Source organism: Hemicordylus capensis, chromosome 3 (genome assembly GCF_027244095.1).
Source record: "Hemicordylus capensis ecotype Gifberg chromosome 3, rHemCap1.1.pri, whole genome shotgun sequence".
NCBI lineage: Eukaryota > Metazoa > Chordata > Lepidosauria > Squamata > Cordylidae > Hemicordylus > Hemicordylus capensis.
This window is the reverse complement of record NC_069659.1, coordinates 356,918,986-356,935,888: the sequence shown is the minus strand read 5'-3', so window position 1 is coordinate 356,935,888 and position 16,903 is coordinate 356,918,986. Positions and strand designations below refer to the sequence as shown.

The 16,903-nt window shown below is 50.0% G+C and overlaps 1 protein-coding gene across 1 annotated transcript; it reads right to left on the bottom strand.

The window, feature by feature from the left end:
- Positions 1-4,255: 4,255 nt before the first annotated feature.
- Positions 4,256-14,264, bottom strand: CLDN16 (claudin 16). The gene is made up of 5 exons (XM_053312690.1): positions 14,151-14,264; positions 10,294-10,396; positions 9,354-9,518; positions 4,909-5,100; positions 4,256-4,395 (listed from the first exon to the last, which is right to left on the bottom strand). Exons 1-5 carry the CDS (start codon positions 14,262-14,264, stop codon positions 4,256-4,258), a joined length of 714 nt encoding a protein of 237 aa, XP_053168665.1.
- Positions 14,265-16,903: the final 2,639 nt, after the last annotated feature.

The following is a 16,903-nucleotide window of genomic DNA, read 5'->3' as shown; positions in this document are numbered from 1 at the left end:
TGACAGCATTGAAGAGGGAAAGTTGGCCCTGAACCCATCCCTAATTTGAGCTGGAGGACGGCCATAACATTTTCATATGAAGGAGGATTCAGCCAAATGAGCCCTCCCCTGCAGGCTGAGGTGGTATCATCCAGAAATGAGTTTCCCAGCCCTGCTGGATCAGGCCCAAGGAGGCCCATCTAGTCCAGCATCCTGTTTCGCACAGTGGCCCACCAGATGCCACTGGGAGCTTACAGGCAGGAGCTGAAAGGGGCCTGCCCTCTCTCCTGCTGTCACTCCCCTGCAACTGGTATTCAGAGGCATCCTGCCTCTGAGGCTGGAGGTGGCCTTTAGCCCTTCGACTAGCCATTGATATTCCTGTTGATATTACAGCCGTTGCTGTAACAAGGCCTTAGACCATCATTCTTTGGCTTGCTGGGTGCCCTTAGGCACATCACTCTCTGCCGCAGTTCCCCCTCTGTAGCAGTAGTGACCAACTCCACAGGGACGTTGTGACAGCACACAGAATGAATATTGAAAACTGATTTTACAAATTGTTTAAACATTCATAATATTCAAAGAGTCAGCAATGCCCTCTTCATCACTGTCACACCAAAGAGCTGAAAGTCAAGTGGAGGAGAGAGGAGTGTCTGCTCTGTCCAAACAGGAAATCAGCTGCATATGATGAGGAGAAAGAGAGCTGAGGGTAGTAATGGGTTGAGCTCATATCGACAAAATCAAGGAAAGGAGCCTTTCTCCCTTCTCCCTCTGGCCACAAAGGGGTGAGGTACTGTTCTCCCCCTGCCCCCCTCTCTTTCAAAAAATGTTTCAAAACTGAGAGCAGCTTCAAATCAGACAGGATGAGTTTCCATACAGCGCTCACACCTTAGGGATGGAAATGCAATGCGTCTGATGCTCTCTCTAACCTCCCTTCTGCAGCATAGCCACACACAATCATCTTATTTATTCATCATAGTAGCAGCAGCAGCAGCAGCAGCAGCAGCAGCAACCTTACCCCTACATAACATGAACGAAAAAGCCATGTATGCAAGCAGCAGGGTCTGAAGTCATCATGGGACTGTGGTCAAACGATGTGTTATCCCAAATACAGTAATAGGCAGGCCAAGAAGGTTGAAACCAGAGGCCCTTGCTGCTGCTGCTGCTGCTGCTGCTGCTGCTGGGGAGGGTGGTAGTTGCAGTGCAGCAACATTGAGGGACCCGAGTCTGAGAACCCCTCTCCCTCCCAGGACAGAATCAAGAGCTAGAGAGTTGCATGGCCATTTCTGCTCTCTTTGCCTTTTCCTTCCAGCCCACAGCAGAAGGATCTGTCATTCCCCCCAGTGAGGGGCTACCACAAGTCCCACATCACACAGTGTCCCAAACATTTCAGATGCAGCACAGTTTTTTTAAAAGTCCTGGACCATCCAGGAGGAGGCTGCTTCTGCTAAGACGTGCCAGCTGCTTCGTTCTTGTCTTTCATCTGAAAGCAAAGCCAAATCGGCCCCTTGCATGTGAACAGAAGAGTTTTCTTTCCTGTCGTGTTGGGGCAAATGCTTCTAAAGCATTGCTTGATTGTCCTTGTGCAAAGAAAATTCATTTGACGTTGTAGCAATACAGAGGAGCCCGTCAGTGAAAGTCCATTATTGCAAAACACTAAGACCCCAAGGTCAGTCCAAGTGCTGAAATGATGCCAGCAGAAGCAGTCTGTGTGATTGCAACCGTTGGCATCCTCTTACTGCTCGGTGCCTCACAGGCAGGTGAAATTACAGAAAATAATCACAACTAGGCCACTCTCAATCACAAGCATCTAAATAAATTCTAATGTAAGCAATCTTGCTCTCTCGCTCACTAAGAAATCATTTCCCTGATGCTTGATGAAGAATTCCCTATAACTCAAGTGCTCAGAGAAGGGTCTGCTTTGGGGCCACTTCACAGTTCAAAAACTTTTCACATGGGATATCCATGCAGAAATGAGCATGAATGGTGCCTGCTGATTGTAAGATGTGAAGTTCACACATGTGGGGTTTTTTTTGTGTGTGTATGCACTGCAATGTTCTATAGCTTTTTAGAGCATGTACCAAAGGCAACACAGACTCTACATGAATGACTTACCACATGGTTTCACACTCCCCATTTCCCAAAGTGGCAGGAAATCCCAGGGTAGCTTTGGCAAGACAGCACCCTGGAGACCTTCGGTGTGTTTTAATATCGGTTTATTTACAAATATACAGGTTGAGTAGGTAGCAGAGACAAGCAGATAAACCAAAGCAAAGGCTGCCGACCTTCTGCCAGCCATTCCCAAAATATTTGCTTCCAAAGCACCTACCACAATGGGCTGACCTGTGTCTGAATTTGCATGCATCTACAGGATGCCCACAGCCCTGTATTTAGCTTGCTCAGATTCCCCCACTGCAAGGCTGAGTCTGTTCACAGAAACATGGAAACAGGGACATGCGTACCTAATGGGTCATGAGAATTCAGGAGCCACATTTCTTCAGTTAAAAATAAAAGGGTGTTCCCTTTCCTGCCTTGCATTATTTTATTTTATTTTATTTTATTTTATTTTATTTTATTTTAGTATGTATTTATTTAAAATATTTCTTTACCACTCAAAACTTGCGTTTCTGTATAGTTTACAATTTAAATCATTTAAATCATCAAATCAATTAACAATTAAAATCATTTAAAACATTAAAAATATTTAAAACCCAGTATTAAAAATGTCAAAACTATAAATCTAGTTAAAAGCCTGGGTGAATGAGTGTGTCTTCAGTGCCTTTTTAAAAGTTGCCAGAGATAGGGAGGCTCTTATTTCAACATGGAGCGTATTCCAGGGGCAACAACGAGAAGGCCCATTCCCGAGTAGCTGCCAAATGAGTTGGCAGCAACTGCAAATGAACCTCTACAGATGATCTTAACAGGCAGTGGGGCTCATGGCGAAAAAGATGTTCTCTGAGATACCCAGGGCCCAAGCTGTTTAGGGCTTTATATCAGGAGTGTAACTATACTAGGCCAAAGGGAGACAGTTGTCTGGGGGCCCACTGCCTTGGGGGGCCCCCAGAGGCAAGTCACATGACTGACTCCCCCAGACACCCCCCCGCCCGGGCTTCCTTCAGTTCTATTCATCCTCCAAAACTGATGTGACTGTTCAGACCTGGAGCTACCAGAACAGCATGTCTTTCTCTAGGACCATTAAATGACTTGCATCCTCCACAATTTACAAAACCTTTAAAAAAATAATTTAGGATGATGATGTTCTATTCCGTCACATAGGGGAGATAGATAGATAGATAGATAGATAGATAGATAGATAGATAGATAGATAGATAGATAGATAGATAGATAAAATTTATATAGATAGATAGAGAGAGAGAGAGAGAGAGAGAGAAATTTTACTATGCTTTTTGTTACCAGTATTCAGCCTAATTTAAGATTTCTTTATTTAATGAGCTAAGCTTTGGGTGGGGGGGGGGCATTTTAAAATCTTGTCTCTGGGCCCACTCCAACCTTGCTACACCCCTGCTTTATATGTAATAGCCACCATATTGTATTTTGCCTGGAAACGTATCGGCACTGGCAGCCAGTGTAGTTCTTTCAACACAGGAATAATATGGTCTCTCCTAGATGACCCAGAGACCAATTCTGGACCAACTGCAGTTTCTGGACTACGTACAAAGGCAGCCCCACATAGAGTGCATTGCAGTAATCCAGCCTAGAGGTTACCAGCATATGTACCACCGTTTTGAGGCCATTCATCTCAAGAAATGGACGCAGCTGGGGTATCAGCTGAAGCTGATAAAAAGCACCTCTGTCCACTGCCTCAGCCTGGGACACCAGGGAGAGGTTCGGATCCAGAAGCAACCCCAGACTGCATACTTGTTACTTCCAGGGGAGCATGACCCTATCCAGAACCAGCAGATCAAAATCTTCTCCCGAGTTCTGACTCTGCACAATAAGTACCTCCATCTTATCTGGATTCAGCCTCAGTTTGTCATCCCTCATCCAGCCCATTACTGCCTCCAGGCAGGCATTTAGGAAGGTTATGCCTTCTCCTGCTTTTAATGTAGCTTTACACACTACATTAATTGTACTCGTTTTCTTGAAAAGTGATAGAGATGAGAAGGCATTCCAAATGTCATTTGCAAGAGCAACCACAGTCTGTTGGGATGAATCACCTCTGAAGAAGCACCACATTTGGCCTGCAAGCCAGTCCCATTCATTGCAAAGATGAGCCAATGCTTGTCAGCTCTCTCCTCTGCTCTGCGCCTTCCCTTCCTCACACTCTGGTGTCCATCGCATACATTTTGGCGGTGGCAGTCTGGGAAGATGGATGGTAGAGGCTGGCCACAGTCACTCCTGGAGGGGAATAAGCCTTCCGTAAGGAACTGGAGGAAAGGTATCTTCCTGATCCAAGATCTACATCCCAGGAGAGACAAAACACAAGAACACCACAGGTTAGCAACAACATCATGAAGAACTGATTTGTCCATACCTGCCTAGAGTTTCAGTTACATATTGAGGCCTCTTGAGAGAAATCCACACACTTGTTGCCATATAAACAGCAGCTTGCTGGAGCAACACCCATCTTTCCTTGTGGTGCCCTGCTGTTTTCCAGCTTGGATCTGTCCATGGTCCTGGCCCCTAAACTGTGGTGCTTCCCTGGGAGACGCCTGAGGTCTATGTCTCTCCCAGAGCCCCAACCACTATCTGGATCCCGGCCTTGGCAGAGGCCCCAGCTCAGCCACCGAGCTCCACAAGGAACAGGGTCACCCGTGGGAAGAGAGCATGCCTTGGGCTGGCAAGAGTTTGCGATGGCACCTTACAAGGAACAGCCTCTTAGTGGTGCCTGAGCCTGAGCTGGGATGACCCCAAACCCTTTGCACCTGAAAATGGGTCCTTTGAGCAGAAGTTCTGCTTTTTGGTTCTTACCTCTGAAGAGATACATGCAGCAGGTTAAGAAGGCACCAGACAAGAAGCACCCCAGAGAGCCACTCAGCCCAAGCCAGCAGGACCACCCAAATTTATACTGGATGCCCACAAAGACATTGTGCAAGACCAGAGTGGAGCGTTCCACGTAAACCCCGATGGCATACCAGACGGAGCCAATGAGCCCTGGGACACCTGCAATGAACAAAGAAGGCGCTTAGAGAGGTTTCAGGTCTTGGTTTCAGGTCTTGCTCCACATGTGAGCCCCGCACTCTGGTGCTGAGTTTCTAAAACATGGGGCCCCTATTGAGGCTGTATGAAGAGTCAGGCAAGAGGCTATAGGCCCATTCCCACATAACGTTCAACACTCGTACAACAAGTGTACAGTGTACACAGGTAGAGAGATGTACACAGGTACAGTCATGTACAGAAGGACACTTCCTATCTATATCATCCATTTGAAGGGCCTGTATCCAGGTTCACTTTTAAAATGAACACAGGTACAGTCATTCACACAAACATGAGTTTATAGTGTACACTTGTACAGCATAATGTCTGAATTGAGCTTATGTGAAGGCCATAATTCCATGGGAGCAGCAAAACCCCACAGAATGTAGGGGGTCACAGACTTTAGCTCGATGCAAAGAGCAGGTTTCTGGTCCTTTGGGCTGTGTGGAGATGCTGGACTATGTGTGGGCAAAGCCTGCTGAAACCTCAGAAGCCAGAGAGGGGCTGAACAAGGTTCTCAGGGGTCAGGGGCAGTGTGCCACACAGCTCTGTGGCGTTCCCAGCAAAATCCAAATAAAATGATGTGAAACAGTGCAAATGGAAGACAACATTTCTCCTATAAAACAGGAGAGGTGATGCATACGTGCATTTTTTATTTATTTATTTATTTATTTATTTATTTATTATACCGCCCTTCCAAAATTGGCTCAGGGTGGTTTACAATAAAACAAAAACAAGTTAAAAACAATCAACAATTAAAAATTATAAAATACCATAATCATCATAATCATATTCTGCATCATTTACACACAGTGCTTCATTTGGCACAGAATTTCCATTTTTAGCACAGAGTACATGCCACTTTTGTCTGTAGCCCAAAAAGGCTGTGGTTATTCAGTGGGATTTTGCACATGGTCAGAGGTTATTAAGTCACCTTTCCAGGACTGAGCTGTAGCACTTAAAAGAGGTTCCCACCATGCCCATCTCTGGTGGGCCTCACTCAAATGAAAGGGGGGCCCTTATCTGTGACCGCTTGACTAAAACAGCTAGCCCAGTTGAAGGCAAGAGGGGCTTGGGTTTCTGAAAGGCCGAGAAGGATTCTGATGGCAAGCCACCAGAATAAAGCATCTCCTGACAATGGAGAAGCTCTGATATATTGGGAGTAGCTTAGGTTCCGGGCAGCAGGTGGTGTGCACATGTCCCTCTGGAGAACTGCAGGAATTCAAGGAGTTGCTTTATGAGATAGGACCTGATTTCTCACCAAGAGGCTTTGGGCCTCTGCTCCAGCCCTATCCATTCCGTACAACAAAGACGCTGTATGTGAGCACAGCAGCTCAGACAGGGCCAGGGGTCCCTCCTGGCCACACCAGCAGTGCCCGGCCCAGGGTGATCTATCTAGCTATCTACCTATCTATCTATCTAATTTGTACACCGCCCCAAACTTTCATCTCTGGGCGGTTATCAATAGCATGAAACAAGTTAAAATATATACAAAAACTTAAAACAATTGAACAAGTTAAAAACCACTTACAAATTAAAACCTTAAAATTTTAAAGAACTGAAAAAGCTTGGGTGAAGAGGTGGGTTTTCAAATGCTTATTAAAAATTGCCAGAGGTGGGGAGGATCGTATTCCAGTTGGGTGCTCATTCCCCAGTCAGAGTGGCGTTCGTCCGAAGAGGCCAGTGCCAGAGCCACCCTGGGTGTGTGTGGGGGGGTGTTTCTGTGGCCATGGAAGTGCCCGCCCTCATAGCCACGGGGCTTGCCCCTTCAGACGGGTACCGCTGCAGCATGTGGCGGTGAAGGACTGACGGGGCCAGGGGGGGACTCCCTGGTCCCGGTTTAGAGGTGGCGCTCACCTACAGTCATGAATGAAGAGGCCTTCGGTCTGGAAGGCCACCCTCACCTGTCCCCTCCTCACAGGGGAGCCATCCCCTCCCTCCATGGGTGTGTAGCGAATGGCTGCCAGGGAAAGTGCTTCCCCCCGGCACCTTTTACTTAACTGTCAAAAGGTCCAGCTGTGGGGAGGGGAGGCTGGTTTAAACACTGGAGCACCAGTGGCCCAGAAGCCCACCAGCTGCCCCTGGCCGTGGCTAACACCAGGCCCTCTGACTCCCCCCACCAAGCCCCAGAGAGAAGTCTAGGCATCGCAGAAGTATAGCTTCAGAACCTTCCAGGAAGTCATCGAGTTTCACCCGCGGCGGCAAAGCAGGCTGGTCTCCCTCATAGGGGGCCTCAGGCAGCTGCTAAAGCCCCAGGGCCTGACCAGGGCTCACTGCTGACAGCTGCCTTCAGGCCGGGAGTGGATCCAGCCATCATTTCTTCCCACAATGCCTCCACAACATAAGCATCATCCAGCGCCTTGGTGGGGCAGGATGGCAGCCTCCAATGGCAGCCCACTATCCCCCCCTCCCCACAGTGCCCCAGAATGATGCTTACAGGATGCTTACTGGGGAGGGGGGGATGGCTGGTGGTCCCCCCCAAAAAGCATGAAAGACCCCACATTGCTGCACAGTTAAGCTCATCCATGAACCCAGGTGTCCCTCTGGCCAGGGAAGTCAGTGATAGAAGCTGGCTTCTGAGCCCCTCTTTCTGCCCTGCTGCCCCCAAATACAACATGTTTGAAGAGAGGGCCTACTCAGTGGTTTCCAGACAGCAAGTCTTACAATGCAAAATGTGGTGTAAACTGCGACGTCTTGTGTGCCGAATTCAAACAGCAGTTGAAATCCATTGTAAGGTCCATTGTAAGGCATTACAGGCAAATACAGCTTGCTTTTTTTTTTTTTTTTTTTTTGGCAATGCCAATAGGATGTTATAGGGCTGTAATGCAGCAATAATATCCAAAAGAAGGCATCAGAAATGTGAACGGCACCTTGCTTACAGCAGTGCCACAACACAGGCAGTATGGAAGCATGCTTAAGGGATACCTCGTAACACGGTGGTAGCGTGCAATCTGGAAAGTGCCCGGGGGAAGAAGAATGACCCCTTGGCTTTGGAACGCCCTCCCTGTAGATTTCACCATGCTCCCTCCCTCAGTGTTTTTTAAAAAAAACAACAAATAAAAACACATCTTTTTAAAGAGGCTTTATAATGCTCAGTCTTTGGTTACCTGCATCTGGCAGGTTTTTTAGTTTTTATAATTCTCAATTTTTAGCTTTTAAAATGACTTTTAACTAGCCAGCCCTGCACAGAGCCGGCTGTTTCCCCCTCCCTCTCCCTCCTGTCCAGTCTCTCCTCTCTCCAGCCCCACGCTCTCTTTCCCTCCCCCCTTCCATTCCTCCCCCTCCCCCTGGACAGAGCAGGTGGCCAAAAAGGATCCCTGCAGCCATTCCTGCTCCTGGACACGAACAGGAAAGCCCCGCCACCCGTTTCTCTTTCGCTCCGGCCTCCAACGGGTGCCGGGGCTGCACCACCCAGTTTCCTCCCATCCCAGACTGCAACAGGCATGGGGGCTTCGCCCCACCGCCCGTTCCCCACTCACCCCCTCCAGCGCCGCCCAGGACAGTGCCAGTCCTTCCCGCTGCCTCCCACCTACCTGGCCCACTTCCCCCACCCCACTGTGGTTTCTGGCCTGGCGGCTGGGCCCGCCGCCACCTCCTCGCTGCTCCCGCCTCCCCCACAATGCAGCCGCCCCAACGCAGCAACCGCCGCCTCCCCCTTGCTCGGGATGACCAGGCCTGCCGTCCTGCCACCACCTCCCGCCCCCGGAGGACAGGCTGGGCTTTGCTGCCGCCTCCCCATGACCCGGGACAGCCAAGCCTGCCGTCCCACTGCCGCCGGCCAGCCTCAAGCCATTTTGCGCCTGCTGCCACCATTCCCCCCCCCCCCCCAAAAAAAACCTCTCGCTGAATGCCAAGAGCTCTCGCGAGAGTTCCGCCGCCAAATTCTTCAGGACACGCATGCCGGCTAAGCGTATTAAATATATAGATTTGAAACTTAATTCTGATTGCGGCTTTAGCCTGACTTTTAACTTGTTTACTTGATTTGGTTAATTTTAGTGCTTTTATTTTACATTGGATCTATTTTATTGTGAGCTGCCCCAAGCAGCACACTGTGCAGACCCGTAGTGACCCTGTGGGAAGGGTGGATCTGGGAAGCGCCCAGGAGAGAGCCAGCAGGCCTCAGAAGGGAAGCAAGTCCTGAGAGAGGACATATGATTCCCAGCCTCTACACCTCAGCCTGCCCTCCGCTCCCGAGACCCTGTTGCCATGTTGCCAACTACCTCCAATTAGCAGCGCTAATCCGGAGATGAAGCAGATGCGTGTCTTGATGCTGGGCTCATCGGTTAGAAATTTCACACAGTCAAGGCCCAGGAGAAGGAAGGTGAATCCAAAGCCCGCCAGGATGTCAGCTGTGATCAGCATTGCTCGGGTCAGGACCAGTTTCACTGCAAGACAAGAGAGACCGTTGAGTTCCGCCATGGCGAGGAGGGAATTCCGGCCAAGATGGACGGGAGAATAACTGAAGCTGAGCGCAGGAAGCTGCCTCAGACACTCACGCTGACTAGTCGGACTGCTGTGACTCTCCAACGTCTCAAGATGGGAAAGGTCTTTCCCAGCCCTTGATTGCTAGAGATGCTGCCAGGGACACCTGCAACCTCCTGCCTGCAGAGTTGGTGCCCTTGCAGTCCAGTAAGCCCTTTCTTTGCTCAAATATATATTTTTATTTTATTTTACTTATTTACTTGTTTTTACACTTATATCCCGCTCTTCCTCTGAAGAGCTCAGAGGTTATTTTTATCCTCACAACAACCCTGTGAGGTAGGTTAGGCTGAGAGCTACATGATGGGCCCAGAGTCACCCGGTGAGTTTCATGGTTGAGTGGGGATTTGAACTTGAGTCTTCCCAGTCCTAGCCCAACACTCTAACCACTACGCTGTGCTGGCTCTCCTATGACGCTGACTTCTACTGACTTGGACCATGGGTCCATCGAACCCAGTGAGCAACCAACTCTAGCTGGCTCTCTCCAAGCATCTTTTCTATCTCAGCTCCCTGAGATCCTCTGAGATGCTGGGGTTGAACCTGGGATCGTCAGCATGCAGAGGGTGGAGCCAGAATGAGAGTCACCAGCAACTAGCAAGATCGGGGGGGGGGTCCCTTCTCAAGGGGGAAATGGGTGTGCGACCCATAGCAAGGAAGGCTAGAGCGAATCTACACACATACCAGTGTGCTCAGCAAATATGGAGTCGTATTCATCACAGGTGGTGATCCCATCAAAGGCGTTGGTGACGCACTCCCACCACAGGCCACGACATGACGCACTCAACTACGGGGGGACAAAGGTAGGATTCTTATGACAAGGCCAGTCTGTGCTCCAAGGAGCATAAAGTCTCAATGTCCCCAGGTGCGGCAGGGGGAGGAGGAACAGAGGCCAGAGTGTGTGTGTGTGCTGCAAACCCACATCCCATTTCAGTTGGGAAAGAGGACTGTTGCAGGGGAGTCACAGCAGCAGGAGAGAGGGCATGCTCTCAACTCCTGCCTGTAGGCTTCCAGCAGCATCTGGGCACTTTCCAGGCTGCTCATCAGCAGCAAAATGCCTCCATTTGGGCAAGTCACACTCGGATTGTAAACCGTTGGGGGAGCAGTCTCACGGAAATGAAGAACCTGGAAAAAACAGCAACTTTCCCACACCAGATATACGATGTCCTTGCTCTGTATTGCAGCGATTAAATTCGCAACAAGGCATTGGCAATGTGAACGGGACCCTGCTGTCGCACCGTAGGGACTGCGGTGTCACGACGCAGGAAGTGTGGAAGCCCACTCCAGAGATTCATCCTGACCCCCGTGGGAGGGTCTAGTCTGGAAAGTGCCCAGGTGGGCCACTGGATGCTGGATTAGATGGGCTTCCTTGGGTCTGATCCAGCAGGGCTGCTCTGATGTTCTTATGACTGTGCAAACTCCAGACAAACAGAGATGGTGGGTTCTGGGTGGCTTTGAAGTGGAGGAAGAGAAAGCCGGGTTGGGTGCGGGGAGGCAGAGGGGCACTGTGCAGCATTTCTGGGAGGGCGGTTCCAGGCCAAGGGGAAATGGGCGGAGCCATTCCAGAGGCTTTGGGCAGAGGCTGGGCCTGGAGTATCCAAGGCTGGTCGAGTGGTCGACGGGCAGGAACCCAGTGGAAGGTGAGGGTAGGACAAGAAGTCTGTGCTGCCTGCCAGAGAGGTTGGAAGCCACCTTTGCAAGGGTCTGAACTGAAGAGGGGCCTCCGGATCTGAGAGGCAAGAAAGGCAGAGGCCACAAGGCTCCTGTTGCACGGTCCTCCTCACACCGGAAGGGCCAGACATTCCAAGGGCAGAGCGAGCGTGTGTGGCCTGGCGGTGACATTTGCTCTGTTTGCAAATAGGTTTGCAAGAAGAGGGCTCTCTCCTTGAGGCAGGGAGCCCAGAAACCTCCAGTGACCAGGCAGGAGGCCCCCAGGACCGCTGAGCAGCCAGCACCCCCACCATCTTTGTCTCTCACCCTCCAGGCAGGGCTCATGGCCCAAGGGCCTCCTCCTCCTCCCCCCTTTATTGTCTGAGAAATTCCGCAGCAAGAGACTCGCCTGAGCCAGCCTTGGTTTTGCTGCTGCAGCCCAAGGTCAAGAGCTGAATGAATTCACCTCCGCAGCAGAGCCCTGGCTAGGAGCTTTCCCACCCGGCGGCTCCTCCTGCTGCTGCTGCCTGGGCTCTTGGGCTGCCCTGTCCCTCTGCAAAGCCAGCCAGCCCCCGCTTTCGTCCGCTGACACACAAGGTCTGGGGCAGCGCTCCTGAGGGCCTACGGATCATTACCCACGTTGGGATATTTAGAAAGGCAATGAGCTGCTTAGGTGGGGAAAGCAGCCCAATCTGTCAGGGATTAATGCTGGAGGCCCTTTGCAGAGTGCTTTGGCATTCATGCTCAGAGCGGGAATGTGTGAAGCATGGCTGCCCTGAGCCCCACGGTGGGGGCACTAAGGCAGAGGGGCGGGCCGGACGTGCCTTTGGACCAGGAAGAAGGCAAGGTTAGGACCACCTTGCTGCTGCGGCTGCTGCTGCTGCTAACAACTGGGTGGCTGCATCCACAGCATCCATGGCGAGAGGCGCCTGCTTTATCCAGCCTTCCCTTGCTCAGAATGCCCCCAGGGGTCGTCTTTGGCAGGTATCTGGGAGGGCCACTCCCCTGCCCACTCACCCATTCCCTCGCTTTCTGGCAAGGGTCGGAGGGCTCTCTCAAGCCCAGAACCTTCAAGAAGTAGCGGAGTCATTAAGGAAACACAGCACCAGCAGCAGGCAGTGAAAAGCTGTGCTTCTTTTCAATACCAATAACCTTTTTAAAAAATGTGCCTGGATGAATCAGGGCAGGGTGCTGCTTTAGACCATTGAAAAGGGATTTTACACTGACTAATTCAACCCATTAATACCCTATTTACCCAAACAGAAGATGACTCTGGATAGCCCTTTAATCACACACACACACACGTTAAATTGTACAAGTTATACTTGTATTTACCTGAAAAGAAGAGAACTCTGAATATAAGACAACCCCGCGATTTCAAACATAAAATAACTTGGAAAACCTGGTCTTGGATTTAGGTGAATACAGTTGTTGCAGCCATTATTATTTCAGCACCACCACTGTAAGCCACCTGATGGCGCAGTGAGGAAATGACTTGACTAGCAAGGCAGAGGTTGCCATTTCGAATCAGACTATGGGAAACACCTCTTTCAGGCAGCAGCGATATGGGAAGATGCTGAAAGGCATCTTCTCATACTGAACGAGAGGAGGCCATGGTCAACCCCTCCTGTATTCTATCAAAGACAACCACAGGGCTCTGGGGCCGCCACGAGTCGATACCGACTCAATGGCACACTTGGTTTTTACTTACCACCAATGTACATGCCCTCTTCACAGAGAAACATAGTCAAAAGACAGGTCCCTGCCCGGAGGACTTTGCAGTCTAAATTTAAACTGGTTTGGGAGGAGGAAGACCATAGTGGGAGCTGGGGGCGGGGATGCAGCTCGGGTTGCTCCTCTTTCTTCCCAACCGAGACCTAGAGCCACACTGCCCGCAGGCTGGCCATTCATCAGGTAGAGCTGAACTATTAATAATAATGGCTACAACTATCCCTGCTAACTTGGCAAAGAGGCACCTTTTAACATGGTGATTCTCTTTATTTAGCGGGGGGGGGGACAAATGGCCCTATCCACCCCCAGCACAGCATCCTTCCAGTGACTATTGCTGGTGTCTATCTTGTGTTTCTTTTTGGTTTGTGAGCCCTTTGGGGACAGGGATCCATTTTATTTATCTTATTTATTTGTTATCCTCTGTGTAAACTGCCCTGAGCCATTTCTGGAGGAGCGGTAGAGAAATCAATCAAACAAACAAACAAATAAAACCACTGTATTTACCAGAATCCAAGACCAGGCTTTTCCCAAGTTCTTTGGTGTTAGAAATGGTGGGGTCTTCTTTTATTCAGAGGCTTCTTCTTTTCAGGTAAATGCAGCTATAACTTGTATTTAACTCAGTTTTTTAAAGATGGTCTTAAATTCAGAATCATCTTCTATTTGGGTAAATACGGTATCAGTGGGCTAAATTGATCACCGTAAGGTCCTTTTTCAATAGGCTAAAGCAGCACCCCTGATGCTTTCAGGCCTTTTTAAAAAGTGAAAATAAGCACAGCTTTCACCATCTGCTTCTGAGTGGGTGGGAAGAAAGAGGAGCAACCCCCCACTCATTAGGAAGAGCCACTACGGTGGTGGTGGTGGTAGGGGGCTTGCTACTCCCCCCCCCCCGGCTCCTGTGCTATGAATGGCCTTGTGGCAGGCAGAAATTCAGCTTGTGAATAGCTTCCCCCATCACTGCTCCTCCCTGCTATGGAAACCTGCACCTGCAGAGGTGCCCTGCCAGAAATAAACATGGCAACGCTGAGGTCCAGCACTGGCAAGCCTGTAGCTGTGTGATGGCAGGGGAAGAGGGGATTCTACTACCAGCAAGCCCAGCTTTCGTTCCAGTTGTTCAGTGGCTGGCATCTCCCTCCTCCTCCCCCCACCCCCCAGGGTCTTACCTCCAGGGAGTCATCGGTGTTCACCATCCAGCAGTCAGTCCAGGTGGCTGCGATCAGAAAGCCAGCAGAGAAGAAGGCGAAAAAGCAGCCCAGGTACTGGAGAAGGTGCTTCATCTTCTCGGGAGGAGCAGGGGCCCTCCTGCTTCCCAGCACTCAGCTCGCGGCTGGTCAACTGCCAGGCTTCCCCTCCCTGCCAGCCACTGTGGCCAGGACATCCGGCTGGCTTTGGCTTTGGCTAATGATCGACAGCAGAGGATGCAGCAGGTCCTGCAGCCCAGCTGAGGGACAGGCCAGCTGGAGCGGAGGGAGGCGGGCCTTGAACTCAGGCTCAGCACCCAGCCAGCCCTGGTCAATGATGACAGCCCTCCTGCTGGGCGTTTGCCAGGCTACGAGATTTGCAACGGTTAATGCATTGCAAACTGGGACGGAATCGTGTGATGGTTTCAAAACGAGAGTAAAGGGTTGTTTAATGCTTCCTTGTCAGCTGGGGGCCATTCGTATTTTCCATCCCCTGAAAAGTATTTTCCAGGCAGGAGTGTCCATATTCTCCTTGAAATGCATTTATCTGCCCCTCCTCCTGCTCCATTTGGGCCAGTGGACTCATGGAGTGTGCGTGAGGAGATTTCTTCATAGGCGCTCTTTGGGGGGGCACTCTTTTCCATGGCGGCGGCAGCCAGCAGCTCCTCAGCTCCCTCATCAGAAGTCGAGGAAGGCGCATGGACAGCCTCGCCGAGCAGAGCAGGATGTTCACTGGCTGCTGCCACTCCCGCCCGAGAGTTGAGGAATGCACGCAGTCTGCCTCGTTGAGCAGAATAGGCTGCCCGCTGGCTGCTGCCAGCACTAACCCCCAAGCCGAGGTGGGCATCTGGGCAGCCTCACTGTGTGGAGCTGGCCCTTTGCCTCTCTCTGACCACCACCAGTCCCAGCCGCGACATGGAGGCAGACTTCCATTTACTGCCAACGTCCAACCTGCACAGGCCAGGACCAGCCAAAACCTGTTTTTCCTTCATCAGTTCCCCCCTTTGAAGCATTATGGTGCTCAGTGTGGTGTATGTAGAGAAGGAATGGATTCTGCTGGAAGGAAAATCATTTAAAAAACCCATTTGCTAAGCAGAGAGCTAACCAGACTTTTCTCTGGATTGTGGCCAGTATCTGTAACATTAATAGGTGCCAATAGGTTTCCGGGGAAAATACAAAGTGCTAGTCATAACTTATAAAGCCCTAAACGGCTTAGGCCCTGGGTATTTAAGAGAGCGTCTTCTTCGCTATGAGCCCCACCGGCCGCTGAGGTCACTTGAGGAGGTCCGTCTCCAGTTGCTGCCAACTCGTTTGGTGGCTACACAGAGACGGGCCTTCTCGGCTGCTGCCCCGAGATTGTGGAATGCGCTCCCTGCTGAGATATGATCCTCCACATCTCTGGCAATTTTCAGAAAACACCTGAAAACACATCTCTTCAACCAGGCTTTCAGCTTTTTAAAACTTGTTTTTAAATTGTAATGATGTTTTTAATTGTTAATCATTGTTTTATGTTTTATAATTTTTGTTTAATTATTAATTGATTTTAATGGTGTTTTAATGTAAACCGCCCTGAGCCTTTTGGAAGGGCGGTATAAAAGTTTTAATAATAAATAAATAAATAAATAAAATAATATTGGGCAAGGATTATGGGAGTGATTTCATTTTTTTTTTTAAGTTGCTTGCTAGGATGGACACCCAGACTAAGTAGTGGACAGCAAGGCAGGCAGAGGGTGGCACCCAGCTGTTCAGCAGTCATGGAGTAGGGAGAGGGGCTCCCCATGCATCTTTGCTTCCCATGGTGCCCTCTAAGTTATTGGAGATAGCTGCAGCAAGCATCATTGAAAAACCTGTGATTTTTCTGTCGTGTATGTATGCATTTTTGAAATAGGCAGGCAGAGCTGCCCTTGCAGGATGCATTCATTCTCCACTTTCGTAGCTGGTCTCTGCTTTACCTGTGGCTTATATAGATTTACTTTTGCATGAATAGTCTGTGCCTCCAGTCAGGGCAAACACAAGCCAGATGAAAAATAATGACCTCCAGACAGAAAAAACAAACCTCAGTTAGATAAAAGGCCGAGGTTGCTTAACCTTTTGTATGAGGATTCAGGCAATTCTAACACAAGATGGGGGACAGGCAGTCATTTAAAATGTGTGTGTGTGTGGTGTAATTATTCAATGAAATGAATAATATTTGAAGTTGAAATACTACAAATATCCAACTGTCCTTTTAGCTCCCTGTTGCAAGCACAGTCACAAAACAGTCTGTGACCTATGCAGTTGGCCCTCAGACAGCGGTTTTGCCCATTCACAGTATAAACTGTATACCAGTTTCATTATCGTGGTGGGGAGAAGTTTTGGTTATTTGCAGTTTTCTACCCCAACCACACACCCCTGACTAAACTGGCATACAGTTTTGAATGCCACGCTCTTCCTGCTTCTCAGCTGGTGTGGGGGGAGATGGAGAGAAGGGGAGTGAGACGAGGCACATCCACTCTGGCCTCTGGTGTGACTTTGCAACCAGCCCCAGGATCTGATCTAAGCTTTACCGCTGCCATTAGTTGGGATGGTTTATTTTTCCTGGCGGTCTGCACCAAACAGTCCACCAGTCCTCCATCTCTCTCTCACTCCAGGTAGGGCCTTGTGGCATCTAAGGAATACAGACAGAGGCACAAGCACTGAATCAAAGGTGAAGTGTTTACTTGAAAGAGGGGGGTGGGGGGACCAGTTCAGACAAG

Excerpts from the sequence above, each read along its gene's own strand:
- CLDN16 (XM_053312690.1), bottom strand. The coding sequence starts at position 14,264 with ATGAAGCACCTTCTCCAGTACCTGGGCTGCTTTTTCGCCTTCTTCTCT. Across the intron at positions 10,397-14,150 it reads ACACCGATGACTCCCTGGAG|TTGAGTGCGTCATGTCGTGG; the intron begins GTAAGACCCTGG and ends GTCCCCCCGTAG. Across the intron at positions 9,519-10,293 it reads CATATTTGCTGAGCACACTG|TGAAACTGGTCCTGACCCGA; the intron begins GTATGTGTGTAG and ends CTTGTCTTGCAG.